The following is a 21,420-nucleotide window of genomic DNA, read 5'->3' as shown; positions in this document are numbered from 1 at the left end:
TGTGATTTTTGTCAGGCATTAGCAGTCCTGATTCTGATGAGTGATTTTTCGTCAGGCATTAGCCGTCCTGGCATAGCTGGGTGGCAGCTGAAGGACCCCTTGTGTCTGGAAAAAATCTCGTCAGAGTGAAACCGGTGAATGTTTGTCTGTCAGCGCCGATTTATTTATTAAAATCCCCGTTTCAGCTTTCAGCTCGACAACACCACCTCACGTATAAGTGAACATTAAGCTGACTGTGAGCGGCGGCTTTCTGTTTCACGTCGATTTCACTCCCGTTTATTTACAGCCGTCGACCAAACAAACAGCGACATTTTATCCGAATTCAACTGAATCAAATATGAGCGAAACTCTGGATCGAGTTGAAGTCTGTGAAAGTCTCTTGACATGGGTAAGTTTAATGTTTTATCGCGTGTGTGTGTTCGGGATTAACGGTATGTTTTAATCTCTTTGTTTTAGTCATGATGTTTTCACGCTCAATATTTGTGTTGCAAATATTCATTCATATTTATTTATGCGATTTAATTTTAAATGTTGAACATGTTTCAATAGTCATAGCATGAAGTAGTTATTCAGCAGCATTGAACATAAGTATGGTAATCAACAGTGTGATTATAAACGTTATATTATGTTTTGGCATTAACATGTTACTTGTAACTTACATCCTTTTTAAATCAGAAAGAAAAAACCCTAACTTACATGATGAAACAATCGCTGATCTGTAACTACATGATTGTAGGTAAAGCTCAATAGTGACTGACAGATGAAGAGATTTTTATATCACTGACTTCAGATCAGTTGATTATCCAGAACACTGTGTTATCCGACTATCTCTAGTCTCTGTTGGTCATGTCATCTTTGCTTGATCAGTGTCTCTTGTCGTGTCGTATGCTTGTTGTTTATAATTTGTGTGTTTTTAAGTGTAAGCTACTAACTTATCTGTCCTAACCCTAAACTGTAAGGTATTTCTGTAAAACTAGTTTTGTCTTGAGGTGAATGAGTACAGTCAGGTCAGGCACTGTGTTGGCATGTCTGTGTTGAGCTGCAGATGTAATAGGATTGTTTATATTTGACACATGCACGTGAATGGACGTCATTCAGCGAGGAGATGACGATGATGATGATGATGATGATGATGAGGGTTAGGGGCTGATTGCACAAGTGAGCTTAGATTTGAATTTGAGGATTATGTGTTGAGTCACTGGGATCAGCTGCACATTTGGGTCAATCAATGCAATGCTTGACCCAAACTTTAACACTCTTTTAAGTCAGTAATAAAAATGAGAAGTGAAGATTGACTGTTAACCAGGCTTGTGTTGACCGTCACCTCTATGCGGGTGACACCAGTCTGGTTAACACACTGGTTCTGGTTGGACATAGGAGAAGCCCTTTACTGATTTTTTTTTTTTTTGTAAATCTGTTACACTGTTCTGAAACCTGAGGAAACGCTAAGACATACATTATTGACATTAAAGTTAATCACTGCTGTTGCAGTTTTGCGTTATTTCTAAGTCAGGGACTTAAAGGTTCATTGGGTAACATTTAGGCAGATCTCTTGACAGAAATGTAATCTAATCTACATAACTATATTATCAGTGGTGTATAAAGACCTCCTTACAAATTGAACTGTATTGTTTTTATTAACTTAGAATTAAGTTGTTTTTATCTCCATAGTCCATACACCGTGGGTACTCTTTCATGTAAGTTGATGACATGTTTCTACAGTAGCCCTAAATGGACAAACTGCTCTACAGAGCGCATTTCTTGCCAACATTGTCTTAGACAACAACATGTTTGAAAATTTACACACACCACCTTTAAGTATGAAAATAAATTCCCAGAGTAAAATCTCTTACAGGATAGTCATTATGGGATGCACAAACATTTTTGATTTTTCTCTGTCTCTTAATGCTATAAATTCTCAACCTGCATACAACTGACCTAAGCGTCTTAACTAGTTATGTTTATTTATTAGTGGCACAGGCATCAGATTTAATCACAGCTTCAGCTTCTTGTGTCGTGACTCTGTGTTTAATGCTTGAGGATGCAGATGTAAAGTTAACTTAACTTAACCTAACCAGCAGTCACTATTACAGTGTAATGCAGGTTCTTCTGGCTAAAGGCAGTGTGACAGTTTTACTATAGTAAATATTGAAAGACTTTAATGAGTGTTTATTGTTCAGGAAATACTGCGAGGCCCTGCACGCACAAACACACGTTGACATCTTCCATTCCACACATAACTGCTGTGAGCGGAGACACACTGAACTCAGCTGATGATCGGTGTCGTCTTGTTTATACTTCAGCACTAACTCATAGGTGCTTGTGATTGAAGATGTGACATCACTGAGTTCCTGACGTTGATCTGTCATGAAGTACAGGCTAAAGTGAGATGACGATTTGGTTTCCTGCGGTCTCTGGGTGTGACTTCCTCTCATTCCTGAATTTAGTGTTGGAGCAGCACAGTAAAGAAGAGAGTCTTGGTTAAATGCCATTTGGGCTCATTTTGATCTTGTGAGATAGGCATTGCAAATGTTCACCAAGCCAAAAAGCGACTGGACTGTTGTGTATTAGGGGTGTAATGATACATAAGCTTACGGTTCGGTCTGTATCTCGATGCTGGGATCACAGTACAATACACATCACGGTATTTTGAGCAAATATAAAAATGAAACTCAAATTCAAATGACAAATTTATTTTCACAATATTAACAATTTCAGTAACTTTTTTATACATACAACTTAATAAAGAATTGTTAAATTTTAAGGCCTAACTGAACCACCTGTACTGCAGGTCTGTCACTGAATTTGTTTACATGAAATTAGAATGAAGGGACTGAGCAGGGGCATTGCTAGACATAAAGATCTACTGGGGCACAATTTTGAGTAATTCTGTCATACACCCCAATGCAGCGCCATCCAGATGTCTGCCCTCTGCAAGTGCAATCACATAAAGGCACAAAAAATACTTTTAAAATATGTTTTATTCAGAACATGACACATACTTTCCAAACAATTGATCAATTCAGGTAAAATTCATATTATAATATTACTAGTATAAACATTATCACAATGTCGTTTTAATGCCCTTGCTGCTCGTGCCTGCATCAAAAACTCTACATTCCTTCTGTGCACAGCATTCAGTTTGGCAATTACAAGCTGCGCTGCTAATAAATTAATAACTTGCCCCAACGTGACTACATGCAGTCCTGTCTCCATTTTCCAAGCGTGCCTTGTTTTGTTTATTGCTGGTTATTAGGTTACCAATACAATGTCATTCGCTCGAACAACTTGTTGGAAATGCACCTAATTCGCATGTGTTTGTTTTTCTTTATTTGCAAATTTTGAAAATATTTGTTTCAAATATGTGCATATTTGTGCAAATATGTTTATATTCATGTCTTATGTTGTATACATGTTTTGGCCGTGCTATGAGACTGATGTGTGTTGTGTTGTATAGATTCAGACGTTTGGTGTGGAGGCTCCATGTACAGCAGTAGATGAGCTGACCAGTGGAGTGGCCATGGCACAGGTTTTACAGAAAATGTAAGTCACATTCATTTGTAACTGTACATATTGTGTGCGTTTGTGCGTGTGTGTGTGTGTGTGTGTGTGTGTGTGTGTGTGTGTGTGTGTGTGTGTGTGTGTGTGTGTGTGTGTGTGTGTGTATGTGTATGTGATGTGTTCTTTCTTTGTTGAGCTTTGATGTTCTTCAGTATATTTCACTATAAAATGATTGACAATAACTTACATTAATAGTAATTGATTTATAGATAAATGACTTAAACCATAGATTTCTCTCTTATTTACTGCACACCGAATAGAAGAAAACACTCAAGACTTCAGTTTGACTTATTTATTGTTATCAATATCAAGATTTGGGTTAAAATGAAAAATGAATGGGTAAATTCTGTCCTGTAACTGGTCTTTTAACCATTAGAGTTTAGCCCGCACTGGTTTATAGACAAAGGTAGTTTAGCACTAATGTGTACCATGTGTTTTGTGTGTGTATTAGTGATGGGATGTACTTTACTGATGCTTGGATCGCTCGTATTAAAGCTGATGTTGGGGACAACTGGAGGTTAAAGGTATTGATTGATTGTGATTCATTTAAAGGGGACATTCCACAAGACGTTTTTAAGATATTAAATAAATCTTTGATGTCCCCAGAGTACATTATGTGAAGTTTTAGCTGAAAATACCATATAGGTAATTTATTGTGGCATGTTTAAATAGGCACTTTATGGGGCTGAGCAAAAATGCACCGTTTTTGTGTATATCCCTTTACATCCAAATGAGCTGCTCAGGTGGGCGGAGTCTTAAGCGCTCACGCTGAAGACAAGGCATTGCATTCTCTCACGAAAGAAGTTAAGAGATGTTTAGCATTATATATTTGAACAAGTTTAAAAAGTCAATCATCTGTTTTATGCATACTAAATACATGTTTATCAGCAGATGGGGAACATTGTGGAATAAAAATAAAGACTTTTAGGTCTTGCTGCCAGTGTTTTAAACAGGCACAACGATTTTCAGCATGTTACTATAAAATGTACGTCCACAAACACTCAGAAGTTTACTTTTTGACCAAACCACACGAGCACATTTAAATGATCTGTAATAAAACAACACGTTTAATGCTTAAACTTTAGAGAAACAGATCAAATGACATGTTTAAGTTTATTGTGATTGAACACATTCGTGTTTCTGTCAGTCTCTCACTCTCTATCTTGTATCTCCTCGTATTCATTTGAAACTTCAGAGAAACATTAAACAACATATTTATGATATGATAGTGAATACGTGTTGTTCTCTCACTCTGTCTCGTGCAGTGCATTAATCATCGTGTTCATTCATATAAACTTCAGAGAAATATATTTAAGCAATATCGCTCGAGTAGGAGTGTGATATAGCTCTATATCATCACGGCTGTGATTAGGCCAGAGGTACGAGGCCGCAGGCCGAGTGCCGTTGAACTTTTATACAACAGTTCGACGGCACACGTTTGAAAAACGAAAACTAGAAAACAACAACGGAGTTATTTTAAAAGCCTCTTTTTTGAGAACTACTTCTTCCGCCACGGATTTGAGGGCGGCCAGAATGACAGGTAACACTTTCGGCTGCTTTGAATCTCATAATAACTCAATGGATGGATAGGCGTTTCTTTATATTAACATTTCTTGGTCACAAAGTGTAGTTTTAAGATTAGTTCAGTCGAGAATTAATATATTTATTATATTTAAATCTGCAGTCGATTAGTAAAGATAGCGCCTGTTTGAACGTTTGCTTAGTGAGATTCGGTACAAATGAGAACCAAAGCATGAGCGGACATCAGTGTTCACTCGCCCCGCTGACCACCGCCCTCTCTGGGCTACATCTCTGAAAGGGATTCCCTGGCTCTCATGTTGGCCTGATGATCAAAAATGAGATCAAATCAGCAGTATTTGGTGTCATGATGAAACTATTACTTGTTTTCTTATTCATATTTAGTGTCTTTTGTGTTGTTATTGTTTTGGCGCGAGATAAAAGTGAATAAAACGATACTTATATAATGTTACTATTGGTTTCCCATTTACTCTTAACGCGATACCAGCACTCGATTATTATTAAACTTTGTTCTTGTCAGTACTATATAAAACTATATAAGTGTCAGAGAGATGTTTTTGCATGCTGCTTATAAATAAATCAGTGGCGATATTCTCATAACATGTTTTAATAGTCACATCGCGATTAAATAAATGATCAATGTCCACATTTAAAAGCTGCGGTGCTTACCTGCAGTTCCACTGTGTTTTTCGCGTTCTGATAAGAGATATAGCTCCAGAAAAAAATTTGTGTTTACATTCCTCTTTCCAAGTGTCCACAAGATGTGACAAGACATTAATCCCATTAAGTTTAACGTAACATCCAAGAGCGCTTATCTTTAACGGAATAATAACTTCCGATTGGGATTCACCGACTGATTTATGAGCTAGTGAACTAATGAGAGGCACGGAGAGTGTTTAAAAACAGCACGTCTGTGTTTTTCCATTCAGAGATGAGCCTGTTTATGACCTCCATTCACTAGGTGGCGGAATGATACGAAAGGTGAAGCGGTTACTGTGCCGTTGTCAGTAAAATATCGCACAATATCCAGTACAATATCCCCCCCTTAATACATCATGGGGGGAGTGAAATTCGAATGGTCTATTTATTCACATGCTTGCAGAGACAGCCTTACCAAAACAAAGTTACAGGGTTGCTATTTTTCATGTTTTCTGGGTTGGTAGAAGCACTGGGGACCCGATTATAGCACTTAAACATGGAAAAATTTTCATGGAATGTCCCCTTTAACTTCAGATTCACACATTGGCACGGATTTATTTCATTTTTATTCTATTTTATTTCTGCAACAATTATTAATTATTTTTTTTTTTCACTTTTATTCAGATCAGCAATTTAAAGAAAATATTGAAAGGAATTCTGGATTACAACCATGAGGTAAAAGACACAATCTAAACCTGTACTTTAGAAAGATTAATATTAATTATAGCACAGGGCTGTTGAATGTTTTATTCTGATTGGTTGAAAATGTTTCACAGGTGTTGATTATTTTTCTGCAAAATGCAAACCTGACCTGTTAAATATCTTACAATAACCGCCAGAGCAATGTAACCATGGTATAAGAGGAATAATTGACTCCGGTCCTTTGAATTCTTGTCGAATCATCAATAATTGCTTCGACTGAGTGAAAATGAAATTATTAAATTGGTTGATATTTTTCATCTAGCAGTGGTTGTGCAGTTAGATGGCTGTTATGTTTTGTTGATGTGTTGTTGTTTCTCTACTCTGTTCCTGCAGGTGTTGGGACAACAGATGAATGATTTCACTCTTCCAGATGTCAGTCTCATTGGAGAACACTCGGATGCAGCAGAATTGGGTCGAATGTTGCAGCTCATCTTGGGCTGTGCTGTTAACTGTGAACAGAAACAGGGTGAGTTTGTTATACTAATGTTTGAAAACTGCCAAAGATGCATGAATCTTGGCCTTATGTAGTACGTTTTATAAGCTAGACCTTAAATCATTCTTACTAACTTAGACAAAACCTACAATTGGTAAAAAAAGCTTTTTTTTTTATTAAACGTTATTTTATCATTTTACTTTTTTTGTTAAGAATATATTGAATCGAGTGTGGTGTTAAAAATGTTAGCATCGCTTGTCAAACTGTTTATTTTGGTTTGTCTATTAAAGGAATCGCTTATTAAGTAACAAATACTACATTTATGGAAAGACATGAAACAAACAGAATAATGTCTGTCAGAAAGAGAAACAATAAGTAAGTCACAATAAATTACTTATAGTGATACTGTTATTAACTGGCATTATAAAATACAGACATGTTTCATGTTAAATGTCAGTATATTGGAAGACATTTTTGTCTAGAACGAATAGAGACCTAACCTGGTTGAAGGTATTGGGTTTGCTGGATGGTTTGGTATTCCAGTTAAGTAAGATGATTTGATTTGATTTATTTTGCTACAGTAAGTCCAATGAGTATAAATTGCTCTTGATGTTTGTATATAACTAGTGTAGATCAATCTCCATGTTGTAATACTTTAGGACATACTGGGATGTCAAGGCTCAAGGATTTTTGATAACATATTCACAGCGATTGAGAGCAGAGAATCCTGCCTATTTTTCTGAGTTTTTGAGAACTTATTTTATTTACTTGCTCTTTTTTAATCATTCAAATTTGTTTGGGTGGTTAATAACACATTTTTCTGTGGACAGAAACATTTATTTTTAGACTTTACCCTGACCTTAAATGTAATTTCCTTGAAGGAGCTGATCCCATCTGAGTGACTGAGATTTATTAAATTAAACTCCGATATGAAGGATTGACCATCTTGCCTCAGTTCATTCCCAAAAATATGAATTGATTTGTTTGTTTTCCAGAATATATCCAGACCATAATGATGATGGAGGAGTCCGTCCAGCACGTGGTCATGACAGCCATCCAGGAGGTCAGCAGGTCATCTCTGTCTCTGTCTTTAGATTGACACCTGCTGTTTCTCCTGTCATTAATGTTTAATCACTGTTGTGTACACAGCTGATGAGTAAAGAGACGCCCGTGTCCGCAGGAAGTGACTCGTACATTGATCTGGACAGACAGGTGCTACTGGGTTTTTATAGTTGCTTTGATTTCATTTCATTTGTAGTAATACATCGAGGACCAGCCGGACTAATGAAGAGTGTTTTGTCTGTTTGCTCAGTTGAAGAAGACTGTGGAGGACCTGAATGAGGCTTTGTCCACTAAAGAGGAAATCGCTCAGCGCTGTCATGAACTCGACATGCAGGTGAAGGCAAAGTTATTAACGCCTCGCTCAATGTGTGTGTTTTACATCCCAGTGATATTACTGATCAACACATCTGTTCTGATTCACACACACACACACACACACACACACATATTCATGTCGGTGTTTATTAAGCAGACCTTATTGAATGTAAGTTATTGTCGTGGATTTTTGTTCATTTATTATTATTTTTATGGTAACTTCTCGTCCTCTTGCTTTTTAAGGCGTATCTCGTCCAAGAGGAACGAGATAGACTGAGGTTAGAATTTATTGAACTAGATGAGAGGGTAAATGAGTTTTAATTTTTTCTTGTAGGGCTGCATGATAAATCGGAGGTGTTTGTCATGCGTATCTCGTCAGTAATGTCGATTTCAATCACCTGCTTTCAGATGGAGCAACATTTACTACACAGAGCCGTAGTTCACTGACAGTCGGGGCAATTGTGCATTAGTTATTGCGGATGTGTCGCCTGCGATATTGCCAAGCTCGTCAGTGAACTACGGCTTTGTGTAGTAAATGCGGCTCCATCTGAAAACAGCTGATGGCGATTTATTAATAATCAAGAAACCGGCTTTACTGACGAGATGCGCATGACTATCACATGTGATTCATCATGCAGCCCTTGTTTTTTGTCAGCATTATGACATCCCCGTGCGTGCGACTTGCATGCGCGCTGTGCCACAGACTAAACTCATTTCCTCTTGCCCAGTGGTTTCCATTGCAACAGCATCACTTATCCACAAGAGACGTCACCATGGGCAAAATAAGCAATCTGCACATCTTTAGGAGACTGTAGCACTGTGCCTGCATAGAATTCAGTTGGATCGCTGAATTAAATGTGCAGGAATATTCAGTATGAGGCACACGTAAAGTTAACAGTGTTTAGATGTGTAGTTTACATGTAACTGCTGCTTTGCTTGGGCTTAGTGTTTGTCTCCACCTTCTGTGCCAGTTAACCACATGATTTGCATAGTTAGTGTATTGATTTCCTTAATTGTTTTTTTTTTTCTGGATTTAAAATACAATTCCTTTACCAACGATTCTGATATCACACACATATATTGACACACGGCCGCAGGGTCAGAGTTATGTATCATATACTGTATGTCACGGTCATGAGATAATAGGGTAGATTTTGTTTTAGCTAAACAGCAAAATAACCAATGATGAGGGAGTAAGAAATGTCAAATCTTGTGTTGTCAACCTGCTGCACTGAAGATGCTTTTGAAGAATTTCATGATGTCTGATGGTGTCAGTCTAATCAACATGGTAGTGCCTAATGTCATAACGTACTTCAGATTTACTCTGAGGCTGTTAAGTATCCAGAGTGTAGTTACTCGTTACATGCCACAAAATTCTTTACAGACATTGCAGGAAAAACAAAAAGTTTGGAAATGATAATTAATAGTGCAAAAAACTCTTCATTCATATGAATGCTATGAATGAAAAGTGGAAAAAAACAAGAGAGAAGAAAAGACGGCCCATGCTAACGCGTCTCATCTCAGTGTGTTTGTCTCTCTCAGGTGGCCGCTCTTCAGGAGGAGAAGAGCAGTCTGCTGGCTGAGAATCAGGTGTTGATGGAGCGACTCAACCAGTCGGACTCCATCGAGGATCTGAACAGCCCGGCGGGTCGCAGACACCTGCAGCTCCAGACTCAACTAGAGCAGCTGCAGGAAGAGACGTTCAGGTGAGAATAAAGATGTTTTATAGTAAGATGAGACACAATACAATGCTGTGTCCTAGTAGATTAATCTGTAAAAGGTGAAAATGTTAAGCGGTTCATCACACAACAACTAAGATGATTTGGTGTTAATATACAGCCAAGGGGAGGAACCAATAAGGGTTCATAGTGTGTAGGGCTGTGCGTCGTGTGATGCTGTCCTTCTCTCTAAAAATCATTGTCTCTCTTCAACAGTAACATAACTTGCTGGTTTCATCGCTTTTCTTTCTGGTTAACTGCATTTCATGGAAGCCTCAGATATAATGAGATGTTTGTTCTGCTCACTGAAGATCACACAAAAGCTCATCTAAATGTTCTGCTTTATTCTAAATTAGGGCTGTTCATTTAACACATGAAAACAAGAAATGGAGTTTGGAGTTTTTATATGGACTCTAAATGAGTGGAATGGATTTACGGAAGCAGCAGCGTTAAATGTCAAGGATGTAGCTTAAATTAAAAAAAAATTATTTATTCAGGCATTCCTCAAGTGGAATGGATTTTATTGTTTATTGATGGTGCTCTGAAAGTAAGCAGACATATGAGCTAAATTAGAGAAAGAGAAAGTGTGCCCAATATCATTGATCTTAAAACGTGTGGCTCTTTAAAATAACATAAAACTTATGGTGATATAATGTGCAAGAATGAGAAACTTGTTTCGTGTCTATAAATATTATTGCAAAACCTTTCAGTGGTCAAAAGATAAAAGTGTAAACTTCAGCAGATAAATCTAAAGCTGTATTTTGGTCTTGGTTGCATTAAATCAAAGCATCAGATGAAGGTTGAAAAGTGACCGAGTTGAGCAGTTAACATTTTATGATCTGTTATCAGCCGTTGAAGTGTTGTGACTGTAGGCAGCTCATAATAGCCTGTGTGGGTTTTATAACAGGATGAGCAGTCTGGATGTATCTCAGGTGTATTGGGACTGTCAGTTATTGCCTGCTCATCTGCCCCAGTGGAGGTAACAACACGGAGCACGAGGGACACAGGGGTATCTAATGAGCACTGAAACCCTCTCCCTGGGGCATATTAAACCTCTTTAGGTCCTCACTGTATTTTAATTTCAGTATTGAAAGACCTTCACACCGCACCGCTCATGTGTGCCGTTTCAGTGTTCGCTGTGTTCGTGTTGGTTTCACTTTGTAATCTTTTAGTCTGTCACACATTAATTGTGTTCATCTCATTCTTCACCGAACAACATTGTACCAGACAGACTTCTAGAAATCACAAACTATAATGCACAATGGCTAGAGTAGATCAAATCTAAAATACACCTGTCAGAAGTGATCGAAATAAAGAATAGAATTCAATCTATTTCAGAAAATAAAACCTTTACAAGACATTATTGTAAAGATGATCGTAAAAATCACTCGTTTGAGCTCAGGTTAAAATTGTGCCCGTGTGTGTTTTCAGACTGGAAGCCGCTAAAGACGATTGCCGTATCCGTTGTGAAGAGCTAGAGAAGGAGTTGGTGGAGGTCAGAGGTCAGAATGAGGAGTTGACCTCTCTGGCCGAGGAGGCGCAGTCACTCAAAGATGAAATCGACGTTCTCAGGTGAGATATAATCTAGAGGTCAGAGGTCAAACTCGTGAATAAACTCTAAACCGCGCGTGTTCATGTGTGCACCAGACACTCGTCTGATAAAGTGTCGAAGCTTGAGGCTCAGGTGGAGGCGTATAAGAAGAAGCTGGAGGATCTTGGAGATCTGAGACGTCAGGTGAAGCTGTTGGAGGAGAAGAACACCAGTTACATGCAGAACACTGTTACTCTGGAGGAAGATCTACGCAAGGCCAATGCCACACGAGGACAGCTGGAGACCTACAAGAGACAGGTTTGTGTGCCGGCCGAACCTTCCTGCTTCGCTCTACAACTCTCCATTTGAGTTCTTCTGATACTGAGATGTTTGATTTCTACGAATTGTAGTACATTTTCAAGAACTCTGTTTAATGTACATGGCAGTTCTGCTGTTTGTTCTTCTTCAATGGTGTCAACAAACACACAGTAATACATCATGATACATACATGGTACATGACATGCATGTCAACATATGTCTTAATGGTTTGATGTGTTTTCAGGTGGTGGAACTTCAGAACAAACTCTCTGAAGAGTCCAAAAAAGCTGATAAGATGGAGTTTGAGTATAAGCGAGTGAAGGAGAAGGTTGACTCTCTTCAGAAGGAAAAAGACGTAAGACTTTATTATTAAATTATTATTTTCTTTTGTGTGCTCTAATGCATTGTGCATAATCAATGTTATGACTTATTGTGTCAAGATGTATATTTATATCAGTATGTTTGTTGTGTGTTCAGCCGTTGTGCTTTTAACGTGATGTTCTTTCAAATGATCATCTGTACAGCAACACTGAAGTTAAGAGCTGTTGAATCAGGATGTCTATAAGTAGAAGTGATGTAAATGTGATGAATTAACAGTCGACTAATTAAATGTTTAATTCTGTTAGACAACACACACAGAAAGTATGTGCATGAACACAAGTTAAACCCTTTTGTCTGTGTGTATGTAGAGAATGAGAACAGAGAGAGACTCTCTAAAGGAGACGATTGAAGAGCTGAGGTGTGTCAAAGCTCAAGAGTCTCAGCTCACATCAGGTGACACCTTCTCTCGTTTTATACTGACTTGTTTAAGAATATATACGTGTGTGCGTGTGTATCAGTGGGTCTGATCAAGTGTTTTTTGTCAGGTTTGGTGCCACTTGGAAGTAACGAGCCGTCTGATTCGCTGGCTGCAGAAATTGTCACACCAGAGGTTAGGTATGTAAAATATATGAACGCATAAACACAGAAACAAACTCACTCAAATCCTTTGTGAGCAACACAAACAGGACATCTTGTGTAGTAGTTAAATTCTCTCTTGCCTCTGTGTGTGTGTGCGTGCGCATGCGAGAGAGAGTTAGCATGTACGCAAATGTTTGTGTGCACGCCTGTGTGTGTGTGTTTACTGGTCATCATTAGGTGTAGATGTGTGATTATTGTGTGTGCAGTGATTGATTGATTGTGTTATTAGGGAACGTCTGATTCGACTGCAGCATGAAAATAAGATGTTAAAACTGGCTCAGGAGGGATCAGATAATGAACAGATTGCTCTACTTAGGAGTTTACTGGAGGACGCCAACAGCAGAAAAAATGAACTTGAGACTGAGAACAGGTGAGTCCACCAGCACACACATAACACAAACACACACAACACACATAGAAAATGAACACACACTAAGGATAATTTGCATGCGATATCATGCGCATCTTGTCAGTAAAGCCGGTTCCTTGTTTAGTAGCAAATCACCATCACCTGCTATTCAGAGAGAGCGGCATTTACTACACAAAGTTCACTGATAAGCTGGGCCATATTGCAGGTGATACGTCTACGATAATTAATGCGAAATTGCCCCGATTGTCAGTGAACTACGGCTTTGTGTAGTAAGTAGCAGGTGATGGCGATTTCTGATGAGATGCGGATTAGGCCTGGGGTGGTAACCGGATTACCGCCATACCACGGTCATGTGACCCATGCCGCGGGTCTAAGCTCCTCACCGTCGTAACCGCAAAAAAAAAAAAAAAAAACATTGGTCTGCACTTGTGTGTATATGTGGGGATGTTATACACGCAGCTTGTTAAAAACTGCAACTTAACTGAACATTACCTGATATGATTTTAATATTAAATTGTCATTGAGTAGAAATACGGGTGATGTTGTCTGTGACTCGTTTAAAGTAATACAAACATTTTATAAAATTTGAACGTGCAAACAGCCGCAACAGATCAACAACAGAATCAGGTTTCATACATTATCAAATTTTCAAGCAACATAAAGAGCACACGATCAGTCCAAAGGATTAATATCCAAAGAGGTTAGATTGTCTCTTTTTCATCTAGCCTACAACAGTGGCCATTTCTAAAGCAGGACACATTTCAAAAAGTTTTGCTTTTGCGTCTTCTTTCTCTGTTTGTGGAAAAAGATGTTTATGGTAAGGGTCGAGGACAGACGCGGTCTGTCCGAGCACGGGAGACAGAGGCGGACTGCCCAGGTGCGTGCAGGACAGACGCGGACTGCCCGGGTGCGTGCGAGACAGATGGACCGCGTCATCTTGCGCACACACGCGCGTCTCCGTGCAGCTTTCCAACTATACTCAAGCACGGACACATATGCACTACAAGTGATTTCTCATACAAATGGTTATTTTACCAGACCGTCAGGCAGCAATAATTTGTGTCATTTACAGGCTATTCACAAATTAAGGATAGAAAAGTGGCGAAATGTCTGTAGGCACGTGTGGACACACAATGCATTAACATTTTTTTAACTGATAATATTTGTTCAAGTTGTTGAATGTTGAATGTTGAAATTGAAGAAATGTGGAAGGAAATAATATCCACGTTACATGTTCCTTAAGTAATTTGCAATTGTTTTGTATTGAAGATAAATAAATCATGCATGTTATTTAACTCATTGTCTTGCAAATAAACCCCAAAACCGCAGGAATTTGTTGATTACCGACCGCGGTAAAAAAAATCCAAACCGCCCCAGCCCCAGCCCTAATGCGGATGACATCGCATGAAAATTATCACACATCCCTAACCCCCCCACACATCTTCATGTATTTGTTTTTATGTGAACACGTTGACCTTTGTGTTTGTGTATCAGGCTGTTGAATCAGAGATTACTGGAGAGACAGTCTGATGTGGATGAACTACAGAAGTCTCTTCAGGAGCACGGATCTAAATCAGATGATGTGAGTTTGATAATGATGTCATGTGTATGACGGTGATGATGTCACACTGATTATCAGTTTATAGGGTGATGTGTCCATGTATCTCACCTCTACTAACATTCTGCTCTGTGTGTGGTTACTAATGTGATGTCACTCACGTTGTAGCTTGATCCTGACTTGCCATTGGTCGTTTTCTCGGTTCATTGTGGAGGGTGATGACATCATCAGAAGCACTTGTTTGTGTTTGTTTTGTGTGTGTCCCCATTACCATCTAACTCATATACTGTCATCATTTGACTCTCTCTCTCTCTCTCTCTCTCTCTCTCTCTCTCTCTCTCTTTGTCTCTCTCTCTCTGTGCCTGTGGTTTGTATCAGGTCTCTGTTGAGCCATTTCTGCTCTCTTCATCATTTCTCTCTGAGTCTGTTGTAAGTAATGTGGCATCATGGGAAACCGCAGCAGTGCCATGTGGCTGATTTTTGATTGTCAGTTGGTAGCATGCACAGCTGACAGAAGACACAGACCTCAGATCAGATTCATTACCGCCTGATCAATGACTTATGCATGACTCCCTTTAATTTTCTCTGTTGAATTCAAATCATTTACTGCTGTATGCGACTGATTTGAGCTTAGACGTGTCTGTCACGTTTGACTGAACTGATTGAATACTGAATTGTGTTAAGTGATTTAAATCAGCACATTATATTCATTTTAAATGTCTGTGGAAAAGTTTCAGAGAAAGTGTTTGGTATTACTACTGTATACTGTAGTGGTTCTTGGTTTGAGTATAGAGCCATAGAAGCTGCTGGCATGGTCTTATGGGGGAAAGATAAACAAAAAATGGATTAAATCTACAGTATATTCATGCAATGTTTATAAAAACAACATTATAATATTTCATAAGAATCTGTCTTTCGGGTGATTGTTTGTGATTATAATTTTGGTGATGGTTGTGTGATTGTGAACAAACTCAATGCTGCCCTCTGCTGTGAGTGATGTCATACATTAACATCAATGTAAAAATACATCACTGAAGTGCACCACAGTTTCCTTCCTCTGGTATATTTGAATAAGATGAAGAATCCACAAAAAAAACCATAAATGCTTAAAAATGTTTAATTCTCAGCTGATGTTACGTCCAGCAGGGGGCGCTTCAGTGTTGACCTTTAATCCATAAGTGTCTGTTTGATAAACTTGTTGTAAAATATGTTTTCTCCTTCAGTCTGCTTTAATGAAAAGGAAATGTCAGGAACATTTGTGAGTATTGGATTTCTGATAATAATCATTCTGATAATAATGATGATGATGTCATCATGGATATCACACAGTAAATGTGATTTTTCTCATTACTCTTTAGAGAGAAACTGAAGGACGCCAGTAATGAACTACAGAAGAAAAGTTCTGCCATTGAAGTCCTGGAGACTAAAATGTGTTCAAGTGCTCAGATACTGAGATTCAAAAAAAGATATCTGCTGTGTGTGCGTGTGCATGCGTGTCTGTGTAGACTAATAATAATCTGCCTTACTTGATTTCAGCTCAGAAGATTGAAGAACTAGACGAAGCATTAAAGAAAAAGGATGAAGATATGAAACAGATGGAGGAGAGATACAAAAAATACCTGGAAAAAGCCAAGAGTGTAAGTTGTGTATATGTGTATGTGCAGTGCACATGTGTGTTTATGTGCTTGTGTATGGGTGTGCAGAGATGGAGAGATGTATGTGTGTTTAATGTTGAGGTTTATGTTAATTGTGTGTGTGTGCAGGTGATTCGGACTCTGGACCCTAAACAGAATCAAGGTTCTGCTCCTGAAGTTCAAGCCCTGAAGAATCAGCTGCAGGAGAGAGAGAGAATGTTACACTCACTAGAGGTCACACACACAATTACAGTATATTCTCACAATGATATTATATATATATATATGTGTGTGTTAGGGTTAATGTGACTGTGATGTGTGTGTGTGTATCAATACAGAAGGAGTATGACAAAACAAAGTCTCAACGAGATCAAGAGGAGAAGCTCATCGTATCTGCCTGGTACAACATGGTGTGTATCAACAATTCAGCAGAGCAGTCTCGGTCATGGCATTTGCTGGTGTTGTTTCTTTAAAGTTCAGCCAAACATGAAAATGACCCCATGATTTACTCAGCCTCAAGCCATCATTGATATATATGATTATGTTTTATCAGACTAACACAGTCTGAGTTATATTAGAAAATGTCTTGACTGTTTCAAGCATTATATGGAAGTAAATGCTGCTTTTGTCCCAATCGACAGCAAAAGACCGCCTACTCGCCTGTCAATCAACTGCTATGCTAGAACAAGCCAGTTTAAACCGTTACACCGAACATGATGTTTATCACACTATTATTGTGCACTTTTCAAAGAACGTGTATAAAGATTATGAGGAAAATAATTCGATTAATTTCTGAACAATAAACAAGTTATGTGCCGAGTGACATCACGGTTTGTGTTTTATGTCTCGTCTCAGGGAATGGCACTGCAGAAGAAAGCGGCCGAGGATCGTCTGGCCAGCACCGGCTCGGGTCAGTCTTTCCTGGCCCGGCAGAGACAGGCAACCAGCGCCCGTCGGGCTTATCAGGGCCACGTGCAGCCCACTGCAGCCAGGTAGAAAGTCCTGCCCTGTCTGTCGTCATGGCTACCCTCATCAGAGCGCCGCTGTAGCCAATCAGGACACCTCTTTCAAAATCCAAACTCTCACAGTCTTACCTTCCTCCTGGTCGTGATGTGTTAAATCAGGATAGACCCGTCACTCTATTCCAACTCCACTGTCGCTCTCTGTTAGGAGATTTTAAGAAGAGATGCTGCTGAACGTTTACCCTCTTCATATATTAATAACCAAAAATGATCCTAAAGTCAAGTGGCTTTTATCTGAAATGATGTAGTGATGGGGAGAGTTTAGCACATTCTTCTCTTCTTAATGATGTGCATTTTAGAGATGCATGAACCGCACGAAGCCATATGCGACAGCATGCGTCTGTGCATACGTGCATATTTTAATGACAGGTTTATTTTAGAAACTCTTTTATTTTGTTTTTGAGGATTATGTGCACACAATCATGCAGAAAAGATAAGTCAAAATGTTTTGAGTCTATAGGATAGTGTGAGTGTTTCTTTTCTTGGACTGTTCAGCATCTCTGCTTAAAACTCGTCAAGACGTCTGAAAGGTCTTGGGTTGTTTTGAGCCTAACGTTCTCTCTGTAATGCACGCCTGCATATTTAATCTTCTCTCCTACGTCTCATAATTTGAATTTCTTTTTTGATTTGGTGAGAAAGAGTGACGATATGTTTTTGCCTTTTAAATTGTAGATACATTCTGATTTGTTTTCATTCACTGTCAGTGCCTTAACACACACACACACACACACACACACACACAGCACACATTGTGATGATGTGTGTGTGTGTGTGTAGCATCTAATGTCATCATTGCTCTTATACAGTCAAACATTCATCAACACACACACACACTAAATGAAAACTGAGCTTTTAGTTTTAATGGAGTCAGAAGAGTCACGTCATGAGCTTTTCATTCTCTTCTTCACATTACAGCCCTACAGAAACAAAAACTGAATGATTAGCAAACACATTAATGTAAGAAAGAGGGGTTCATCTCCTCTCTACCACAGTGATGTTAAAGCATGACCAGCAGGGGGCGGAGCTGCATGACACTTTTTATTATTTAACCCATCGACACAAACTAACACAACATCATGACCTGCTAGTGCTAACCACTAAACCCTTGTGCTGCTTGTGCTTTTAACACACCTCTGAGATCACATGATCATGATGATGACGACGCCTCAGGGAGTTGTCAGTCATTTTGTCATGTGTGTTGGATTTTCAAACTGACCTGTGATCAGTGTTTGAACCCTCGCTGGATGCACGGCAGAGACTGTTAGACTTTAATGAATGATAGACTTCCAGTTTGCCATCAGACATTGAGTGTCTTTGCTTGTTCAGTGCTTATGCGAGAGTATTCTCATCCTGTAGTTTCTGATTCATGTAAACTGCGTGCTCGCCGTGCCTTCATGAGTCAGTTTTATTTATTTTCTCTTTGTTTTACTCGTATGGCTTTGCGGCTGCTGTGGATGAACAACAGTAATGATAACACGCATGCAGTATTTTTCATCGGCAGAGGTTTTTTTCAGTGTTTCAGATCTCAAACGTGTTACTTACAGTGTTGCAACCCTTGGTTTTTATTTGACCAGTGTGCATTTTACTTTAGACATGATGTTTCTTAACGAGGAATTAAAACCATTTTAATTCTTATTCTGCTGCTTTTGTCCACAGCTGTTACAGATAAATATTCATTGAATTATCAGTATATGTGTATGAACAGATTTGATTTGAACTTTCAAACAGTGTTTGTCTTTGTGTTTTTAATGGAGGATTTTAATTCTTCTGCTTGAAAGAGGTTTCTCTCACAATCACCCATAACTGAAAACATTGCTTTTATGATTGATGTATAAATTTGTTTTTAATCCATCGTGCTCACATGACATTGAGCTAAAGTAGCAAATGTTCTTGCCAAGTTTTATATTGCTTGTATACAATATGTACATACTGTATGTGTGTCAGCGGCTGAGGAGATTTTAAAGAGCTGATTGATTATTGGATGCATTTCATGATGCGTCTTCATCCAAACTCTGTTGATGAGTTTGTGCTTCCGACGCTGAGAAACTGTACAGTTGTTATTCAAGTTGTAAATAAAGCTTGTATAAAACATTCAGGATATGAGATTGATGCTGATCTTTGTTGTCTTTAAAGTCATGATGTTTTTAATGTTTATTAGGGATTTTCTTCTAGCGTTTTGAGACCTCAAGGTTCCTCTGTGTGGATCTGAATGAATGCAGCTTTGAGCTCATGATGCTTGACTATATGTGCTGATATAATACAGACCTTCAGCAATGATTGAGATTATAGCATTCACTCCTTTTTTAATCCCCATTAAACTAAAGGAATGAGTTCAGATGTCTGAATGCGCTGCAGTGTATCTGGCGCTTTGTAAGCAATATATAGATAATTTCAATCACATATATTCCCTTTTGTTATGTTTAAAGCACATCATAAAGGTTTACATGTGTGATATTATATTGTTGAGTTTAATGATTTAAAGCCTGCTGAAGGAAACAAGCACGTTGTATACAGAACACGAGACTTATTTTGAACTGAAAACCACAATTTGCATAATAGTCACTTTAAAGATTATTCTTATGGCTATTTTTCTTAGTTAATGGTAAATTGTTGTAATGTGCTTATGACTTGCGAATATAATGCTCAGTTCATTTAAATAAACCAGTCTTGATGACCTGTAACAGGCTGCACCCTATGGATTGAGAAAGGCCAGTGTTTCGAATCATTAGCCCAGTGGTTTTCAAACTGGGGGACGGAACATGGTGCCAGGGGGCCCCAGTTTTATGACATTTTATGAAGTACATTAATTTGTCATGAATTCTTGTAATTAAACCTAAAAAATAAGGCTACTAACCAAAAGCACTACTTTTTTGTATATATATATATTTTTTTATTAAAATTTTGAGTTTTAGAACAGTTTTTTGTCACAAATTTTCTTTCGGGGGGGAAGGAAAGCACCCACAAGGGCGGCCGCACGCTGAAAAAGTTTGGGAACCACGTACTGCATTAGCCTACTGGGAATGTGACGTAATGCTCAAATATAATTGGTCAACCCGTTTCTTCGTCGGGCCAAGAAGTAAAAATTAGACAAAGTCAGTGTTGCCAGGTTTGCGGTTTTCCCGCACAATTGGGCTATTTTGAAAATACAGTTGCGGGAAAGATTTCGGAGCCGCGGGTTGCGGTTTTTTGGGCTAGTTTTATGAAGTGCCGCGGCCACGAAAATGTTTGTCTGTAGACTTAGAAAATGAACGTTCTTTATTTTCCTAACGTGCATTAATCCCATAAGCAATAGATATCAACCCAAGGACAGCTGCAGCGTCAGGAAGTCAGTGGAAAAGTGAGTGGAGGGGCGCGTTTTGCTCTTTATATCACGTCCGAAACAAGAAATTACGTTACGTAAGGAGTTACGCCTATACTGAGAGGATATTTACAGACCACGTGAACCCATCTTTCTATGATCTTTTCAAGTTAAATAGAACATTTTAAATATGTAGATAGTATGTTAAAAGGGCAGAGTTCATACTGTCTCAAAATGGCACGGTTGGGTACACTTAGATGTACTTAAGATAATCTTAAGAAGTACTAAAGTAGATTTTTAAGGTGTGAAAATAGAGCACCTTAAGTGCATCAAGAAAATTTTCATCTGCATGGAAAGTACATTAAAAGCAATAGTAAGAGTTTATTTTAGAGCCTTTGTTGTAATCCTGGAGTTTTCAACTGTGATTGGACAAATGTAAAAATTGGGCTAGTTTTCATTTCTTTTGGGCGGGATTTAAGTTGTCATTGGGCTGGAAATTTTTCTTGGACCAGAGGGCTGTTTCATAAAACTAGATTACAGAATAAGCCAGGCTTATTTTGTTAAGTCTGGCTTATTGCCGGTGGATTTCGTTTCATAAAAAAAACTTGAACTAGCTCACCCCCGGTTACTATGGAAACTTATGCTTGCAAACTCGCCTGGTCCGGAGCAGGCTAACTGTCAGGCTAAGCCTCAGTTGTT

General features: G+C 38.6%; 1 protein-coding gene across 2 annotated transcripts; it reads left to right on the top strand.

Moving 5' to 3' along the window:
• The first annotated feature begins 64 nt into the window (after positions 1 to 64).
• hook3 (hook microtubule-tethering protein 3) lies at positions 65 to 19,521 on the top strand. 2 transcript variants are annotated; one of them, XM_073860963.1, is made up of 23 exons: positions 65 to 388; positions 3,458 to 3,543; positions 4,013 to 4,085; positions 6,424 to 6,474; positions 6,835 to 6,967; positions 7,930 to 7,997; positions 8,084 to 8,146; positions 8,247 to 8,330; positions 9,854 to 10,017; positions 11,461 to 11,601; positions 11,677 to 11,878; positions 12,124 to 12,234; positions 12,569 to 12,653; positions 12,746 to 12,815; positions 13,069 to 13,209; positions 14,704 to 14,791; positions 15,146 to 15,196; positions 15,991 to 16,025; positions 16,126 to 16,214; positions 16,310 to 16,404; positions 16,531 to 16,635; positions 16,740 to 16,811; positions 17,257 to 19,521. In XM_073860963.1, exons 1-23 carry the CDS (start codon positions 338 to 340, stop codon positions 17,395 to 17,397), a joined length of 2,199 nt encoding a protein of 732 aa, XP_073717064.1. In that variant the 5' UTR covers positions 65 to 337; the 3' UTR covers positions 17,398 to 19,521. The 2 variants fall into 2 exon arrangements, with proteins under 2 accessions (XP_073717064.1, XP_073717065.1); XM_073860964.1 differs by lacking the exon at positions 15,146 to 15,196 and having other exon boundaries at positions 66 to 388.
• The last annotated feature ends 1,899 nt before the right edge of the window (positions 19,522 to 21,420 follow it).

The sequence above is a fragment of the Misgurnus anguillicaudatus genome, chromosome 22 (genome assembly GCF_027580225.2).
Source record: "Misgurnus anguillicaudatus chromosome 22, ASM2758022v2, whole genome shotgun sequence".
NCBI lineage: Eukaryota > Metazoa > Chordata > Actinopteri > Cypriniformes > Cobitidae > Misgurnus > Misgurnus anguillicaudatus.
This window is presented reverse-complemented; position numbering and strand designations above follow the sequence as displayed.